The sequence below is a fragment of the Rhagoletis pomonella genome, unplaced genomic scaffold, assembly GCF_013731165.1.
Source record: "Rhagoletis pomonella isolate Grant_MI unplaced genomic scaffold, Rhpom_1.0 Rhpom_scaffold_00001, whole genome shotgun sequence".
Classification (NCBI taxonomy): Eukaryota; Metazoa; Arthropoda; class Insecta; order Diptera; family Tephritidae; genus Rhagoletis; species Rhagoletis pomonella.
In genome coordinates this window covers 112023515-112037698 of record NW_023458555.1, presented here as the reverse complement: position 1 = coordinate 112037698, position 14184 = coordinate 112023515, and the positions used below count along the sequence as shown (strand labels likewise).

At 37.4% G+C, this 14184-nt stretch overlaps 1 protein-coding gene across 2 annotated transcripts in view; it reads left to right on the top strand.

Moving 5' to 3' along the window:
- The window catches only part of LOC118749813 (kelch-like ECH-associated protein 1B), a 189388-nt gene that overhangs the window by 69021 nt on the left and 106183 nt on the right, over positions 1 to 14184 (top strand). For both annotated transcript variants that reach the window (XM_036484590.1, XM_036484588.1), the window contains 2 exons: positions 10250 to 10932; positions 10997 to 11202. In XM_036484590.1, coding sequence (XP_036340483.1) covers positions 10250 to 10932; positions 10997 to 11202 — 889 coding nt within the window. The remainder of the gene's footprint in view (positions 1 to 10249; positions 10933 to 10996; positions 11203 to 14184) is intronic.

The window sequence follows — 14184 nt, the reverse complement described above, 5'->3', positions numbered from 1 at the left end:
CAAAAAAAAACAGTTTATCTCAAAGTTTCTTGACACGAAAGCGAACTGGCCAATGTTCTCTCTCAAGGCAAACTCATATTCTGCACAAATTACTTGTTCTAGAAATGTTAATAGAGAGGCAGCCCTAATCAAAAAAATTATTCGTAAAGCAGCAAATGAATCGATACCAATTACGCGGAATAATGAAAACAACCGAAATAATAGCCCAGCACGGTGTAACACAGAAATTGCTAATCTCATACGTGAAAAAAATCAGGCCTGGAAACAATTTCGAAGAGAGAGAACAATGACACATTTAATACACTACAAAAAAACCAGCGCTAAAGTAAGAAGGGAGTGTAAGCACGCTAAACGGCTGACTTGGGAAAAATTCGTTAATTCCCTTAACCCTACAATGAATATTCGATGCCTATGGGAAAATGTGAAAAAAATTAGATGTACACGTATTTCGAATTTCCCATCCCTTATTACAGACACATCCACAGTTACTCACCCTAGGGATATTGCAAACGCCTTTGCCAAATTTTGGAGTTCAATTGGATCCGATCAATCATTCCAAAACAAAATTATAGAACAAAAAAGAGAGTTTGTTATTACATCGAGCGGTTCCCAGGAAACTATAGATCCTATAACGTTGACCGAAATTAACACTGTTCTAAATGGAGAAGCAGGAGGCTCTACTCCGAGTAAAGACAAAATCACGTATACAATGATAAAACATTCGCCCATTGACCTTAAAATGAGACTATGTCAACTTTACAACAATAGCCTTCGCATAGGCACCTATCCCCATGAGTGGAAACATGCTATCCTTGTACCTATTTCTAAGCCAGGCAAAGCTCCAAACAAGCTCGAAGGACATCGCCCTATATCCTTAATTACTGTGCTATCCAAAGTACTGGAGAAAGTACTCGCTAAAAGACTTTGCCAATACGGCAAGGGCCACATTTTTCCAGAGCAGCATGCATTTGTACCAGAGCACGGTGTTCACACCCTCTGTCATAGCCTAGAATCAAAAATCAAAGAACGTCTAGAAGGTAGAAACCATTGTCTGATTTTATCTGAAGACCTGGAAAGGGCATTCGATCGAGTCGTGCTTACTTATGTTATCGAGGAGTTACGCATATGGAACGTTCCAACCTGGATGTTAAAACTGATACGGTCCTTCCTTGTTAACCGTACGGTAACAGTACGTGTCGATGGCTATTTTTCGGCCAAATGCAAATTGGATAACGGGATACCGCAAGGTTCACCATTATCTGTCGTACTATACGTTGCCTACGCCAACACCTTAATTCGAGCCTTGAGAAGCCTAGAGGGAGTTGATTTCATCTCACTTCATGCCGACAATGTTTTCGTACTAGCGTCCGGGAAACCAATCCAAGTTGAACAAGCATTAAAATCAGTAGATCAACACATGGCAAGGTGGGCAAGCAAAACAGGAGCTATCATTCCTGCACACAAAGCTGAAATTCTGCACGTCTGTCGTAAGCACGGCTGTGACGCGCGATACATTAGAATGCGACAATCGAATGTACCAATAAAAAATAGGATGAGGATTCTTGGTATTATTTTCACAAAGTCACTGCTGTGGAATGACCATATAACCCAAGTAGTTTCAAAATTAAAAAACATCAATAATTTTCTGAAGGTCGTCTGCTCAAGAAATAAGGGTCCGCACATGGAAACGGCACTAAATATTTGTAAAAGCCTAGTAATGGGAACGGTGCAACATTGTATTACCCTATATGGATGGACATCATCTGCCAATATCAAAAAAGTAAATGTCGCTATGAATAATTGCTTTCGCACAGCCTCGGGTCTTAAAACCACTCCGATTGAAGCACTAAGAAATGAAGCGAAGTATAGTGACTTTGTATCAATACTACACAAACGAGCAGTAAATCTAGGTGCTAATACTTATTCATCCAACAAAGCAGCACTATCCTCCCTCGTTCAAGAAGCCTCGGAAGTAGTAACAGATCCGCAGTTTTCAACATCGTCCAATTTAAAAATCAAGTGGCTTACCAATCATCACTCCTCTGTGCGATGAATTACTGCAAGGACACACTTATGTAACGCTTGACCTCAGCTTAACCGAAAAAACGAGGAACGACGTGAATCCTGATATATATAGATCCCTGTTTGCGGAAAAAGTTCATCAATTTGCCCCTGACACAATTTATTATACGGACGGATCCTTTTCTGAAGGAGTTTCAACTTACGCTGTCGTTAAACAAACAAGTGGCACTAACTTTGAAATTGGGAAACAGGCGCTACTTCCAACACATGCTGGCATATTTCATAGCGAGCTGTGTGCTCTACGTTCAGCAGTTAGAATGGCAAGTCTTGAAAATAATAAAGCCCTTATATGCTCAGACAGCCTCAGCGTCATCCAATCTTTACGTAACACCGAAGCAAACAACTTTAAATTTGTATTCAATGGGCTCAAAATTCGTAAAACAATCAGCATAATGTGGGTACCTGGAGACTATGGAATCTCTGGAGACGAGTACGCTGACCGTCTAGCTAAGGAGGCACTAACACTACCGCTAGTTGCTGAAGTTCCTCCCTTATATACATTACCTTTAGCTTATTTCAAAGGTACTAAAATGGAGAATTATAAGGAGAAATGGAACTTTCCCAACCACTTTTTTACTAAATGCAACAAAACAATAACACGACCTAAATACAATCATGTTTACTCCCGACAACAGTGTATCGCGATTGCACGTATCAGAGTTTGGGTAACTCGGTTTACAACTAAAAATCTATTCACAAGGGAGCAGGTATCCCAATGTAGGACATGCCGCTCTGACCTCACCGTGGAACATATTTTTAAAGAATGCCCAGAGACTCGATCTGTTAAACCGTTGCATGAATTATTGGACTGTAGTAAAGCCGAAACATATTCTGAAATACGTAGAGCGCTGTTGCAAAAAGGCGTCCTTGAAGACATCTAAATACATATAAGTCTAATAAATCTATCTAATTTGAATAATCTCTATACTTATTCACTATGTTTTAAATTAAATCGGTGCTAATAGTCTTGTTACTCGGCATCATTCCATATTATATAAATTTATTTGTATGTTTTTGATATGTAGTTTAAATAAATAAATAAATAAATAGTTTCGAATACGTGGTAACTTTGTACAAATATTTCCAGATACAAAATTCCATCAAAATCGTTAGAGTCGTTTCCTAGAAACCTTTGGATATGTACACACACATATTTACAAGAATTGATTGTTTAAAGTAATGAGATACACACATATATGTAGTTTAAGGAAAAATCGTACGATTTTACTGCCTTAAATACATATTTGCAAATTTTTTCAAGAACTTACCCTTAAGTAGAGAATTTTTTACTACATGTACTGACAACTATTTTCTCCCTGCAACTTTCCAAATTTTTATATTGAACCCCTCCTCCCCCACCGCCCCAGCACGCCTCTTAACGTTGTCGGGCATCTTGACTCATTTCTGAAAATCTGATTTTTGAAAATCGGGAGAACGGTGTAAATATTATAATTTTAAACGCAGGTGGCAACCCTATTAAAAAAATATATCCTTACTGCACATCTAGAGGCCAAGCCCTTTCATTGGACACCTCATTTTTGAAAGTCGAATGAACGGTGCAAATCTTATGCAATTATGCAACATTCGCGAATGCGAACTATATGGACTGGTTTTATGCGAAGGAGAATCAATAGGGAATATTTGATACGTTCACCTTAGCGTTCGCGTTCGAAGGTGAATGAATATTTCCGAACCCTAATGAACACCAGTTTATGCACTGAGTTTTTACTCAGATCCATGAAATGATTTCGTGTATTTGACTACGCATAAAGGTGATATTTGTGCATGTAATTTTTAAGGTATTTTTATGGTTTTATACTCTTGCTACCGCATGAATATATGAATTCGTTATAAGAATATATGAGTTCGCCTTGGAAGATAGAAAGCGAGTAAGAATAAATGCCGAACAAAGGAAATTGTCTTCATTTAACCTAAATATGTAAATGCATTTTGCTAACAAAAGTGCGCACGTTACTTAGTGCCTTGGTTATATTGCACGTGGAGAATCGTAACAAATCGAGGCGAATTCGTAAGGATCTATTGATTGCATTATAAACATTTGCATTTATTTGTTAAATATACAATAGATAATTGTGTGATAGTTCACTCCGTTCAGTTACTTCCATTACAACCCGGACCTAAGGAAGCTATAAGGGTGAATTCATATAAGGGGGTGTTACCGGAAAATTAATAAATAAATTATATATCAGAAAATTAATAGCATAAAATGAAATTATTGTTTAATTTCCAACCAAACCTATGTATGTAACTCATTCGCCTAATAGTTTTCCGAGCCGTAAACATATGTTTACACATCAAATTTCGTGAGTAGCTGGTACTCGCACCTTTCTTAAGAAGTTTAACTTCTATCATAGTTATGTACGGTACTACACACGCCTTTTTTATTCAGTTTTATGTACATATACGTTTTTGTTGAATATTTTATTGGCGTGAAATAAATTTTTTGTTGTTTTATAAAAAATTACAATTTATTCCAAGGCGTATTCATATAAAGTGACAGCAGAAGTTCAAAAACAAAAATGCCACTTGTGGCACTAAGAATTACAACAAATACACCTTTTGACATTAAGAATCACCGAGGCGAAAATCCAGCTGCTCTGGTAACCCCATCTTGCCTGAATTCGCCTTCATTTATCCTATATGAGTAAAAACTATCTAATATAATCATAAAAAAAAACTGCCAACTTCCACCAATTTTTGTATGCAAAATCTACCACTATTAATTTTTTCGAAGTCCGTGCACTGTGTTGAAGCCAAAAGCCTTCAATAGTTGGGAACCACTGGTAAGTGTTCTGCACCGCTGTTCGCTGCAAAGCTACACCGCTGCGGGAAAACTACCGGTGGGCTTCTTTCGAAGTTCAAGATTATTTAATGCGATGTTCGGTTTGAACTGCGGTTCTTTTTGATGACAGCAGCCAGACCGACAGCAGCATTGAGTCAGCGATCACTATTTAAGGTAATCCATATGTATATTGTGAACATCCATTCCTTTGTCCTACTTTGCTTATGTACATCGTATTTGAGTAAGGCATATAACCTCGTATATGCGCTTGCAATAAACCGTCTTACATACATATATACTTATTCTAATACAAGTGTTTATATTTCTTTTTTTCCTTGTGATACATCGTCGTGAGTTCGCACCGGCGTACGTTGGTTTTGCTTCTCAGCAAAACACACTGGGTAAATATTTCTCAATTTCTAAATCGCGCATTTCTTGTACGGTCGCTGCCTTGTCTACCCATCGTTTGCCTATCCACATCACTACAAAAACTGGAATCAGCATCACAACCGTTGGCGATTTCCTCAAAGCATTGCCAATATCCTGGTGAGCTCCCTCTTCAATTTACCCAGTTTTAGCTGCATTTATGTCAGAAAAAAACGAGTTTTAAATCTTGGGTCACAAAATATTGCAACAGAGGGACGATATGTGAAGCAGGCGATATATAAGCATGTATTGTAGTACAATTTTCATTTTTTTTTAATGAAAATACATCAACCACGCGTTTTTCCTTAGCGGAGCTATTTTTTTTTTATCTTTTGTCTTTGACGTTTCTCCTTTGTTTATCGAAATAATCTATAAATCAGGGATGCAGACGGAAAAGTTATATTTTTAATATAGTATTATTTTATAACTTGGATTTCAGGGGTACTATTAATTACGTATGGAATAGTTCAGCTAAAAAAGCAGATAATCTGCACATAAGTATGTCGCTAAACAAAAAAACCTAACAATATTGTGAAATTTACATAGGGCAGCAGTCTACCGGATATCCGAATCCGGCTCTTATTTTTTACATGGTATCCGGAATCCGGTTATCCGGAGAAATTTCTATCCGGTAGATATCCGGAATCCGGCCTATTTGGTCGTTTTTCTGTTATCCGATTATCCGGCCGGATACTGGCTGAAATCCGGCCGGATTTTATAACCATATTTAATAGTATCTATCTTACTAATAATTTGAGTTAAAAATGTATATATATTTCATTATTTAAAGAAGTATTTCCACATTATCGGGCAACAGCCTATTTCTATTTTTAATACGAATGCTACCCGATGCAATAAACACTCTTTTTGAGTTCACTAAGGAAGGTGGTGCAAGAGATACTTCATTGTCAGTAGGGGTATTCACGATCCGGTGCATACTGTCTAGCATGGTGCATAGATTTCATAAATAGCATGATTGGATAATTTTGTTGTTGTTTCATGTGTTCAACCAACCATGTACTATACTTCGAAGGCCCATATCTCGATTTCGGAGGCTAACTTCGGAAAACGGAGAAATTACTTTTTTACCTATGACTCAATTTCTTAAAAAAAATTAGTTTGGTTCAATACCCAGCCGAGTGCTTTACAGTGTAATTCTAGTATCTTCATTTATGTTTATTGTAACTATCAATATCCTATAAAGAGAAGTGTACATTTCCTTTTATCTAAAACTACAGTTAGAGGGACGAAATTTGAGGATATGCTCGTTTATATATTAGTCCTTCACATATATTTTTTTCAAAAATAAATATTGGAGATTTCCGCAGATATAAAGTTTTAAAGGGACACTTTCAACACTTATTCGTCCTGGTGCACCCAAAAATTAAGTTTTTTTCCATTCTACAGAATTTTTCCTTTTAACTGATACCCATATTGTTACTCTACAATGCACCAAATCATTTAAATAATTTTTTTGTTCAATCATATCCTAGAAATCCTAGAGAAAAATTAAAAGCGCAGTTACATTATATTTATGTGGCTCCTAGTTTTGTGAATATATTGATTTTTTCGTGTGTTTTAAAAATTTTTGGTTTTTGTGGCACGGTGTAATCCGATAGGGAAAGGCTCCTTATTTTGATTTAATGTCAAAATTTCATCGATTTTATCGCCAGCACGTTTTTTTTTTCAAAAGAAAATATGGCTGTCAAATTACCAGATTGCCAGCAATAGATGTCAAGCAATAAGCGCTGACATACATATATTGAAGCCCAGGCCAATTCATATAAGGTGGTATTGAACCAACAAATACAGAAATTACTTGTATTTTGTTTTTGCTTTTAGCGGGGTATTGTCAAAACTCAGCTATTCTTCCCGAATAAATAAGGGCAAACGAAAAAACAAGCACTCTCACGTTTTCACTCACTCACTAGCGAAATACAAAATTTTAACAATCAAATGCTAATCACAGCTGATGAAGCAACACCACCTTATATAAATTCGCCTTGTTGCAGCCCATGAGAAATAGGCAGTTTCCATTGGAAATATAATTTGTGACATGATTATTACGATATGTTTTCCTGTGGTGATAAGTCCAAAGAGAGTAAGGGTAAAATAAAAATACATAAACTACGCATGTTTACTTAGTGGCGTTCATTGTTGTTTTTCTTTTGTCGTTGACATGTATCCTCTATTTACCAAAAAAAAAAAAAAAAAACGATGAACCAGGGTTGCAGACGGAAAAGTTAAATTTTAAATACAGCATTATTTTATAACTTGGATTTCAGAGGAGAAATTTTATATTCCTAATTGCGTATTGTATATTTCAGCTCGAAAAAGTAGAAAATCTGGTCATAAGTATGTCGCTAAACAAAAAAACCTAATATAACAATATTGTGAAATTTATTAAGGGCATCAGTCTACCGGATATCCGAATCCGGCTCTTATTTTTTACATGGTATCCGGAATCCGGTTATCCGCCAAAAGCTCTATCCGGCACATCCCTAATAAGTACATTTATACACATATGTATGTATAATTTGAATGTGTTGCTTTTGACGGCATTCGAACCTGGAACCTCCTGAAAGCTAACAAATAGTAGCACGCACCTCTGCGCACTCAGCTACTGGCGAATACGTATGCATATTTTCAAACAAGTATGAACATATTTTTTAAAATTATTGTTTTGAAATAACATGATGAGATTTTTCGGATACAAAAACAAATTTGTTTTTTTTTTTGTTTTTCAATTTGGTTGTTTTTTTTTTTCAGATTTTGGTTGGTTATTTTTTTAACAAGTGGCAACCGTAAAGGCTCTGTCACATACAGCTTTCGCATCGCTTTCGCGTTGTTTCATTTTGACAGCAACACAAGTAGCGCTAGTGTTTGCTTCAATGAATGCTCTGACAGCAAATGTTTTTAGTTTTTGAATTTGAATTTTACGATGGAAAAAAATTCAAACCTTTTTAAAATGGAAGCATTTGGTCGTCGCGGTCTTTATTCGTTTTTTCTTTACACGATTTTGTGTGTTTATTAGTAAAAAGTGAATAATTATATTAAGGGAGCGTCAAAGTGCGCAAATCGGCAAGAGTTAACCAGCGGTCGTGTTTCTGTTGCGTCAGAGTTGCCTATGAGAACTGCTTCATATAAACGTATGTATTTATCTTAGCTGTAAAAGCAAAACCAACGCCAAAGCAGCACGAAAGCTGTATGTGCCAGAGCCAGAGTTAGCTTTGACAGTTGATTGTTTACTTTTTATATTTTCTTTACATTTGGCCTGTTCCCGTACTCCCGGATTTAGACAGAAGTAGTCCGAAGTACACGTGGTCTAGATCACAAACCGTTTAGCCATAGAAAAGCAAAAATGTAGCTCGATAGAACTTTTCTGATTTCAACCATCCCATTATTATTTGGAATAAATAAAAAACGAAGCTTATAAAAGAGGTGAAGGTTAAACTTTTATATTTCTTATATTTATAATATCTCGGAAACTACTTGACCGCTCACTAAAGTATTGATGCTTATTTAAAGATAACTTAAAAACCTTTTACTCGACGTATATAGTATAGCCCTTTTTAAAACAAATAAAAAAAATGCCATTACATATATTTTTTTGTTTTAAAGTATTTCTAGCTTAAAAACATAAAAAAGGGAACAAATTATGAAAGACCCATTAATTAGTTACCTTTATTTTGGCATCATTGATATCTTTATATTTTACTTTCGCCAAATAATTTTGGTATAGTTGAAATCAGCACGAAAAGTTCTACCGAGCCACATTTTTGATTTTTGCGTAGCTTAGCTGCTGCGTAACTCCTTTACTTTGCTTATTTTCATGTAGTCTGTACTTTTTTGATCATGATATTTTTTTCTTTTTTATTGGTATTGCTATTGTAAATCTAACGGGAACTACCAGTCCGGGCACATTATTACTGTGTGCTAGTTCTTTTCCGTGGTACATACGATGTACACATCGGAGCAGTGTTGCCACTTTGTGAGTAATTCCTCAAAACGTGAGGAATTTCGGGTGCGCTTGAGCATTTTTTGAGGATTTTTATTTTGAGGAATTTTCTCTCGATATATTTCCAGATAACAAATGCAACCATGTTTTACACAAGAGAGTTATTAAATCGCTCTGCAAATTTTTGAACCAAAAACTTTCCGAAGTTTTATAACATTTTTACATTGTGAACCGAAGAAAACTAAAATTCTTATGGTATGGTGTATGGCGAAATGGGAAAAGTAGATTTGAAGAATGTTTGACATGCCGTTTGTGTGGTGTATTTCGCTCTTAAGCACATCTGCATTTGTTGCTAAATATTTAAAATGTTGTTGATAATTTTTTCATTTCGTTATATCGTTATATTTTCAACTTATTTTGAACTTGCAAAATCTCGGTAACGTATGGAGAAAACAAGCATTGTTCGATCAGAAGGATATTAATATTGATTGTTCATTAGATCGAGAAAATTATGGGAACAACATTTTTTAATTAAAGGATCAGGTTCATATAAATTTCCTAATTAAAAAAATTATATCTGCATTACTAATATAGTCCTTTTCTAATGTTTCAGGAGAATGTATATTTAGTAGTTTAAAAATGTGTAGGAATGACTTGAGGACCAGATTGAGCACTGATATAGTTGCAGCAATATTATATAGAAACCAAGGTATAAAAAAAAAAATGTACCAATTGAATTGGAGAATCTAATCAATTTTTATACTAAGTACTTGTAAATACTCATATCTGTAATACGAAAATTTTGAGTAATTTGTTCGGATTTTGAGGAATTTTCATTTGTTTTTGAGGAATTTGGTAATTTTTTTGTGGCAACACTGCATCGGAGGCATAAGGAATAGCATGCGAAAGCATTCAGGCACATAAATACAATACATTTTAACCAGTTACGTATAGTAATATTTAAATTACTATAATTATAGGTATGCCAGGAAGAAGAGTTTCTTCAACTCACCGCTTACCAATTGATTGCGTTAATTCGTCGCGACGAGCTAAATGTTCAAGAGGAGCGCGAAGTATATAATGCTGTTCTTAAATGGGTTAAATATGATGAAGAAAACCGTTACCCAAAAATGGAGCATATACTTTGTGCCGTTCGTTGTCAGTTCTTGACACCTAATTTTCTTAAAGAGCAAATGAGAAACTGTGATGTGTTACGTAAGGTTCCTGCTTGTCGAGAGTACTTAGCCAAGATATTCAAGGATCTGACTTTACACAAACGACCGGTAGTAAAAGAACGTACGCCAAATACAACTCGAATGATTTTTGTGGCCGGAGGATTTTTCCGGCAATCATTGGACATCTTGGAAGCATATAACGTGGATGACAAAACATGGACAATTTTGCCAAATTTACGGATTCCCCGGTCTGGTCTGGGTGCAGCTTTCTTGAAAGGCACATTCTATGCTGTGGGGGGAAGAAATAATTCTATTGGTTCATCCTATGATTCCGACTGGGTAGATCGGTATAATGCTGCAACAGAGCAATGGCGTCCGTGCGCTCCAATGACAGTACCACGTCATCGAGTTGGCGTGGCTGTAATGGATGAATTGATGTACGCAATAGGTGGATCCGCTGGATCAGAATACCACAATTCAGTCGAATAGTATGTACCATAGATAACAATGCGTATAAATTTAACGTTTCATATTTCATATTTTTATTTATAGTTACGATCCAGAGCAAGATCGATGGACCCTTGTACAACCCATGCATGAAAAAAGATTAGGTGTAGGTGTGGTTGTTGTGAATCGATTATTATACGCAATTGGAGGATTTAATGGAACTGATCGACTGACAACTGTAGAATGCTACCACCCTGAAAATAATGAATGGACCTTTGTACAACCAATGCAGTACGAGCGAAGTGGCGCTGGTAAATACAAACGCAAATTTTTCAGGAAAGAAAAAGCGACAGCGCTAATATTTTGCAAATGTTTCATCTTTTATATACCTATTTAATTCACTATTACTCAGAATGGATACGCATAAATAGGGCTATATCTTTTTACTAGACGAACGGAATACTAAATAGACGTGTTGAGCTGCTAAGCCTTTTTAGCAGCTATTAAAATAAAACAAATGATTTATGCATAAGCTAAGCAACTGTATTTGACAAATTTCAGTCCACGACTAACTCAAAGAAAGTTCACCTTGAACTATTTATGTATGTCCTAATTACATTGGGTAACTGCAAATTCATCACCAAAAATATAAAACCAGTTTTCTTAAATGCATGAGAATTTACATATATATATTTATGTACGTATGCACCCGCGCACACAGTATTGCCTACATTACATATGTACATATTTTTCGCTTGCTTGCATGGACTGTGTTTATACACGGAAACTTTTGTCGACGCGATTTTTCACATTCCCTTTTGGTGTTGCTCGTTTCATTTACACACGGCGATTTGTGTGTATGCAATTGTTGTTGTCAGCTGTGAACAGCGGTTCAATTTACACAGACGAACGGGAGCACAAAGCGTGTTGCCCGAGCACGAGCAACTCGGTGCCCCTCTCCTTTCCTCGTCACGCTCTCTCCCACATACGTCGAGTTGCGGCCACAAAAATCGCCGTGTGTAAGTGAGCACAAACGAATGTATCCAACTGAGCGCGGGCGGTACATATGCACATACATATATGTATGTATATACATATCAAGAATGATAGAATACAAGATTGCGCCGATCAGAGAGGATTTTTGAGAATAACTTTTGTGTGACGTCACACTGGTGCAATTGCGAGTGAGAAATGCCAAAACGTGAGCAAGAATGGAAGAATAAGAAAAAATGTTGCAAGGAAAACATAAACAAGTTGCACAAGTGTAACGTCATGCAAACAACGATTCTGTAAAATTCGTTAAGAGAGGAATAGCGGTCCGAGGTCGGCCCAACCTTTGTATTCTCTCAATCGTGTATACATATGCTTAATACATAGTATAAAGGGGAAACAAAATTAGCACAGTTTAAATACATATAGGTAAATATGCAGCTCAATTGAGTATGAAAATTTTAGTGTGATCAGATAACATTATTCATATTGATTTTGAAAAACATATTTTATGTTGCTGGCTTATCCGCTGCTGCTCCTAACATCCTCCCCCCGTTGAAAGGTCAGGACTTTCAACAGAATCCTTCACCGGGAGGACGCACAGCTTGTTCACGGCTCGTCGCGTTATGCCGCTAGATGTTTTTAAAAGTGCCACACGTACGACACCGTCTGCTCCAGGGACAACTTCGATTACCCGTGCTAGAGGCCACTTCAGTGGTGGTGAGTTTTCTTCCTTTATGCATACGACATCATTGGCTTCAATGTTGGCATGAGGTAAATGCCACTTTGCGCGTTGCTGTAGAAGAGTTAGATACTCTTGAGTTCACCGCTTCCAAAAAAACTGTTTAATGTATGTTGCACGCTGCCATCGATCAAGTCGGTCGTAGTTTAACATCGTTAGATCCGGTTTCGGAAGAGCTGTCAGAGAACTACCAGTCAAAAAATGGCCTAGCGTTAGCACATCTAAATCCTCTGGGTTTTCTGAAAGGGGTACGAGAGGACGAGATTTGACATACCAAAGTACGCAATTCATCGAAGCCAAGCTGTGATGAGCCAACTGAACGATAGAAATGTTGTTTGGCTGTTTTAACGGCCGCTTCCCATAAACCGCCAAAGTGCGGAGAGCGGGGTGGTATGAAACGCCAATCAAAGCCATTACTGAGGCAAAAGTTGTGCACTTCGCTGCGGGGTTTCTCGCTGAGGGCTAAGTTCCGTAGTTTACTTTAAGCTCGTTTTTGGCGCCTACAAAATTCGTCGCATTGTCCGACCAGATGCAGCTAGGCATGCCACGCGTAGCCATGAATCGTTTTAGCGCGTCAATGAAAGCACCTGTTGAGAGGTCTCTTACGCTTACATAACATTTGTGGGGCGATTTATTGCGTACTTCAGGCTTGTAATAAAATGGCCCGCAGTAGTCCACACCGGTGACTATGAATGGGCGCGAGGCCTGAATTCGCTCTTTAGGCAGGTCGGCCATTATGTGCTCGACAAGGTGCGGTCTCGATTTGCAGCAAATAATGCATTTTTGTAGGACTCGAGTGACTGTTTTCCGACCACCTATGGGCCAGAACTGCATTCGAATGAAGGCGAGTAAAGCTTGAGGACCTGCGTGATGTTGTTTGCGATTATTATTATACTACATGTCAGGTTATTATACTACATGTCAGGTTATTATACTACATGTCAGTAAATGATCCTTCGGAATAATGCATGGGTGGCGCGATTCAAAGCTAAGCATCGAATTTTTTAATCGACCACCGACTCTAATAATTCCGAAGTCATCAAGAAATGGTGATAGAAAAGCAAGGCTGCTCGAACTCGGGACGCAATGCAGTGTACTCCGGCCAAAGTTGCGCTCTTTGTACTAAGGTAATAAGCAGTTGAATTCCATGGTGAATATCTGCGGCTGTGAGCTGCGAAGACCTTGGCGATTTTTTGATGTTGACAAATTTGCTGACGTACCCAAAAATGCGCTGCATTGTTCGAAATGAAGTAATGTACTTGAAAGAAAGCGAAATATCATTACGGTCATGTGCGGCAAGCAACACCTTTTGTCGAAGTTCTGGAAATTTGGGGTGTGGCAGACTCATGCGTGGCCAGCTGCCCTCCACTTCTCGCAAAAATGACGGGCCGTGCATCCAAAGTGACAACTTAGAAGTTCCTGGGGGGTGGCTCCTTTGGAGCCGGATTCATTCATTCATTGCTGTCGGCACATAGTGCCACCGCATGCCCTCCGTTAATTGATGTATGGTAGAAATTCGGTTAGCGACAAACACGTTAAATTTTGATGGTTCTTCTCGCAG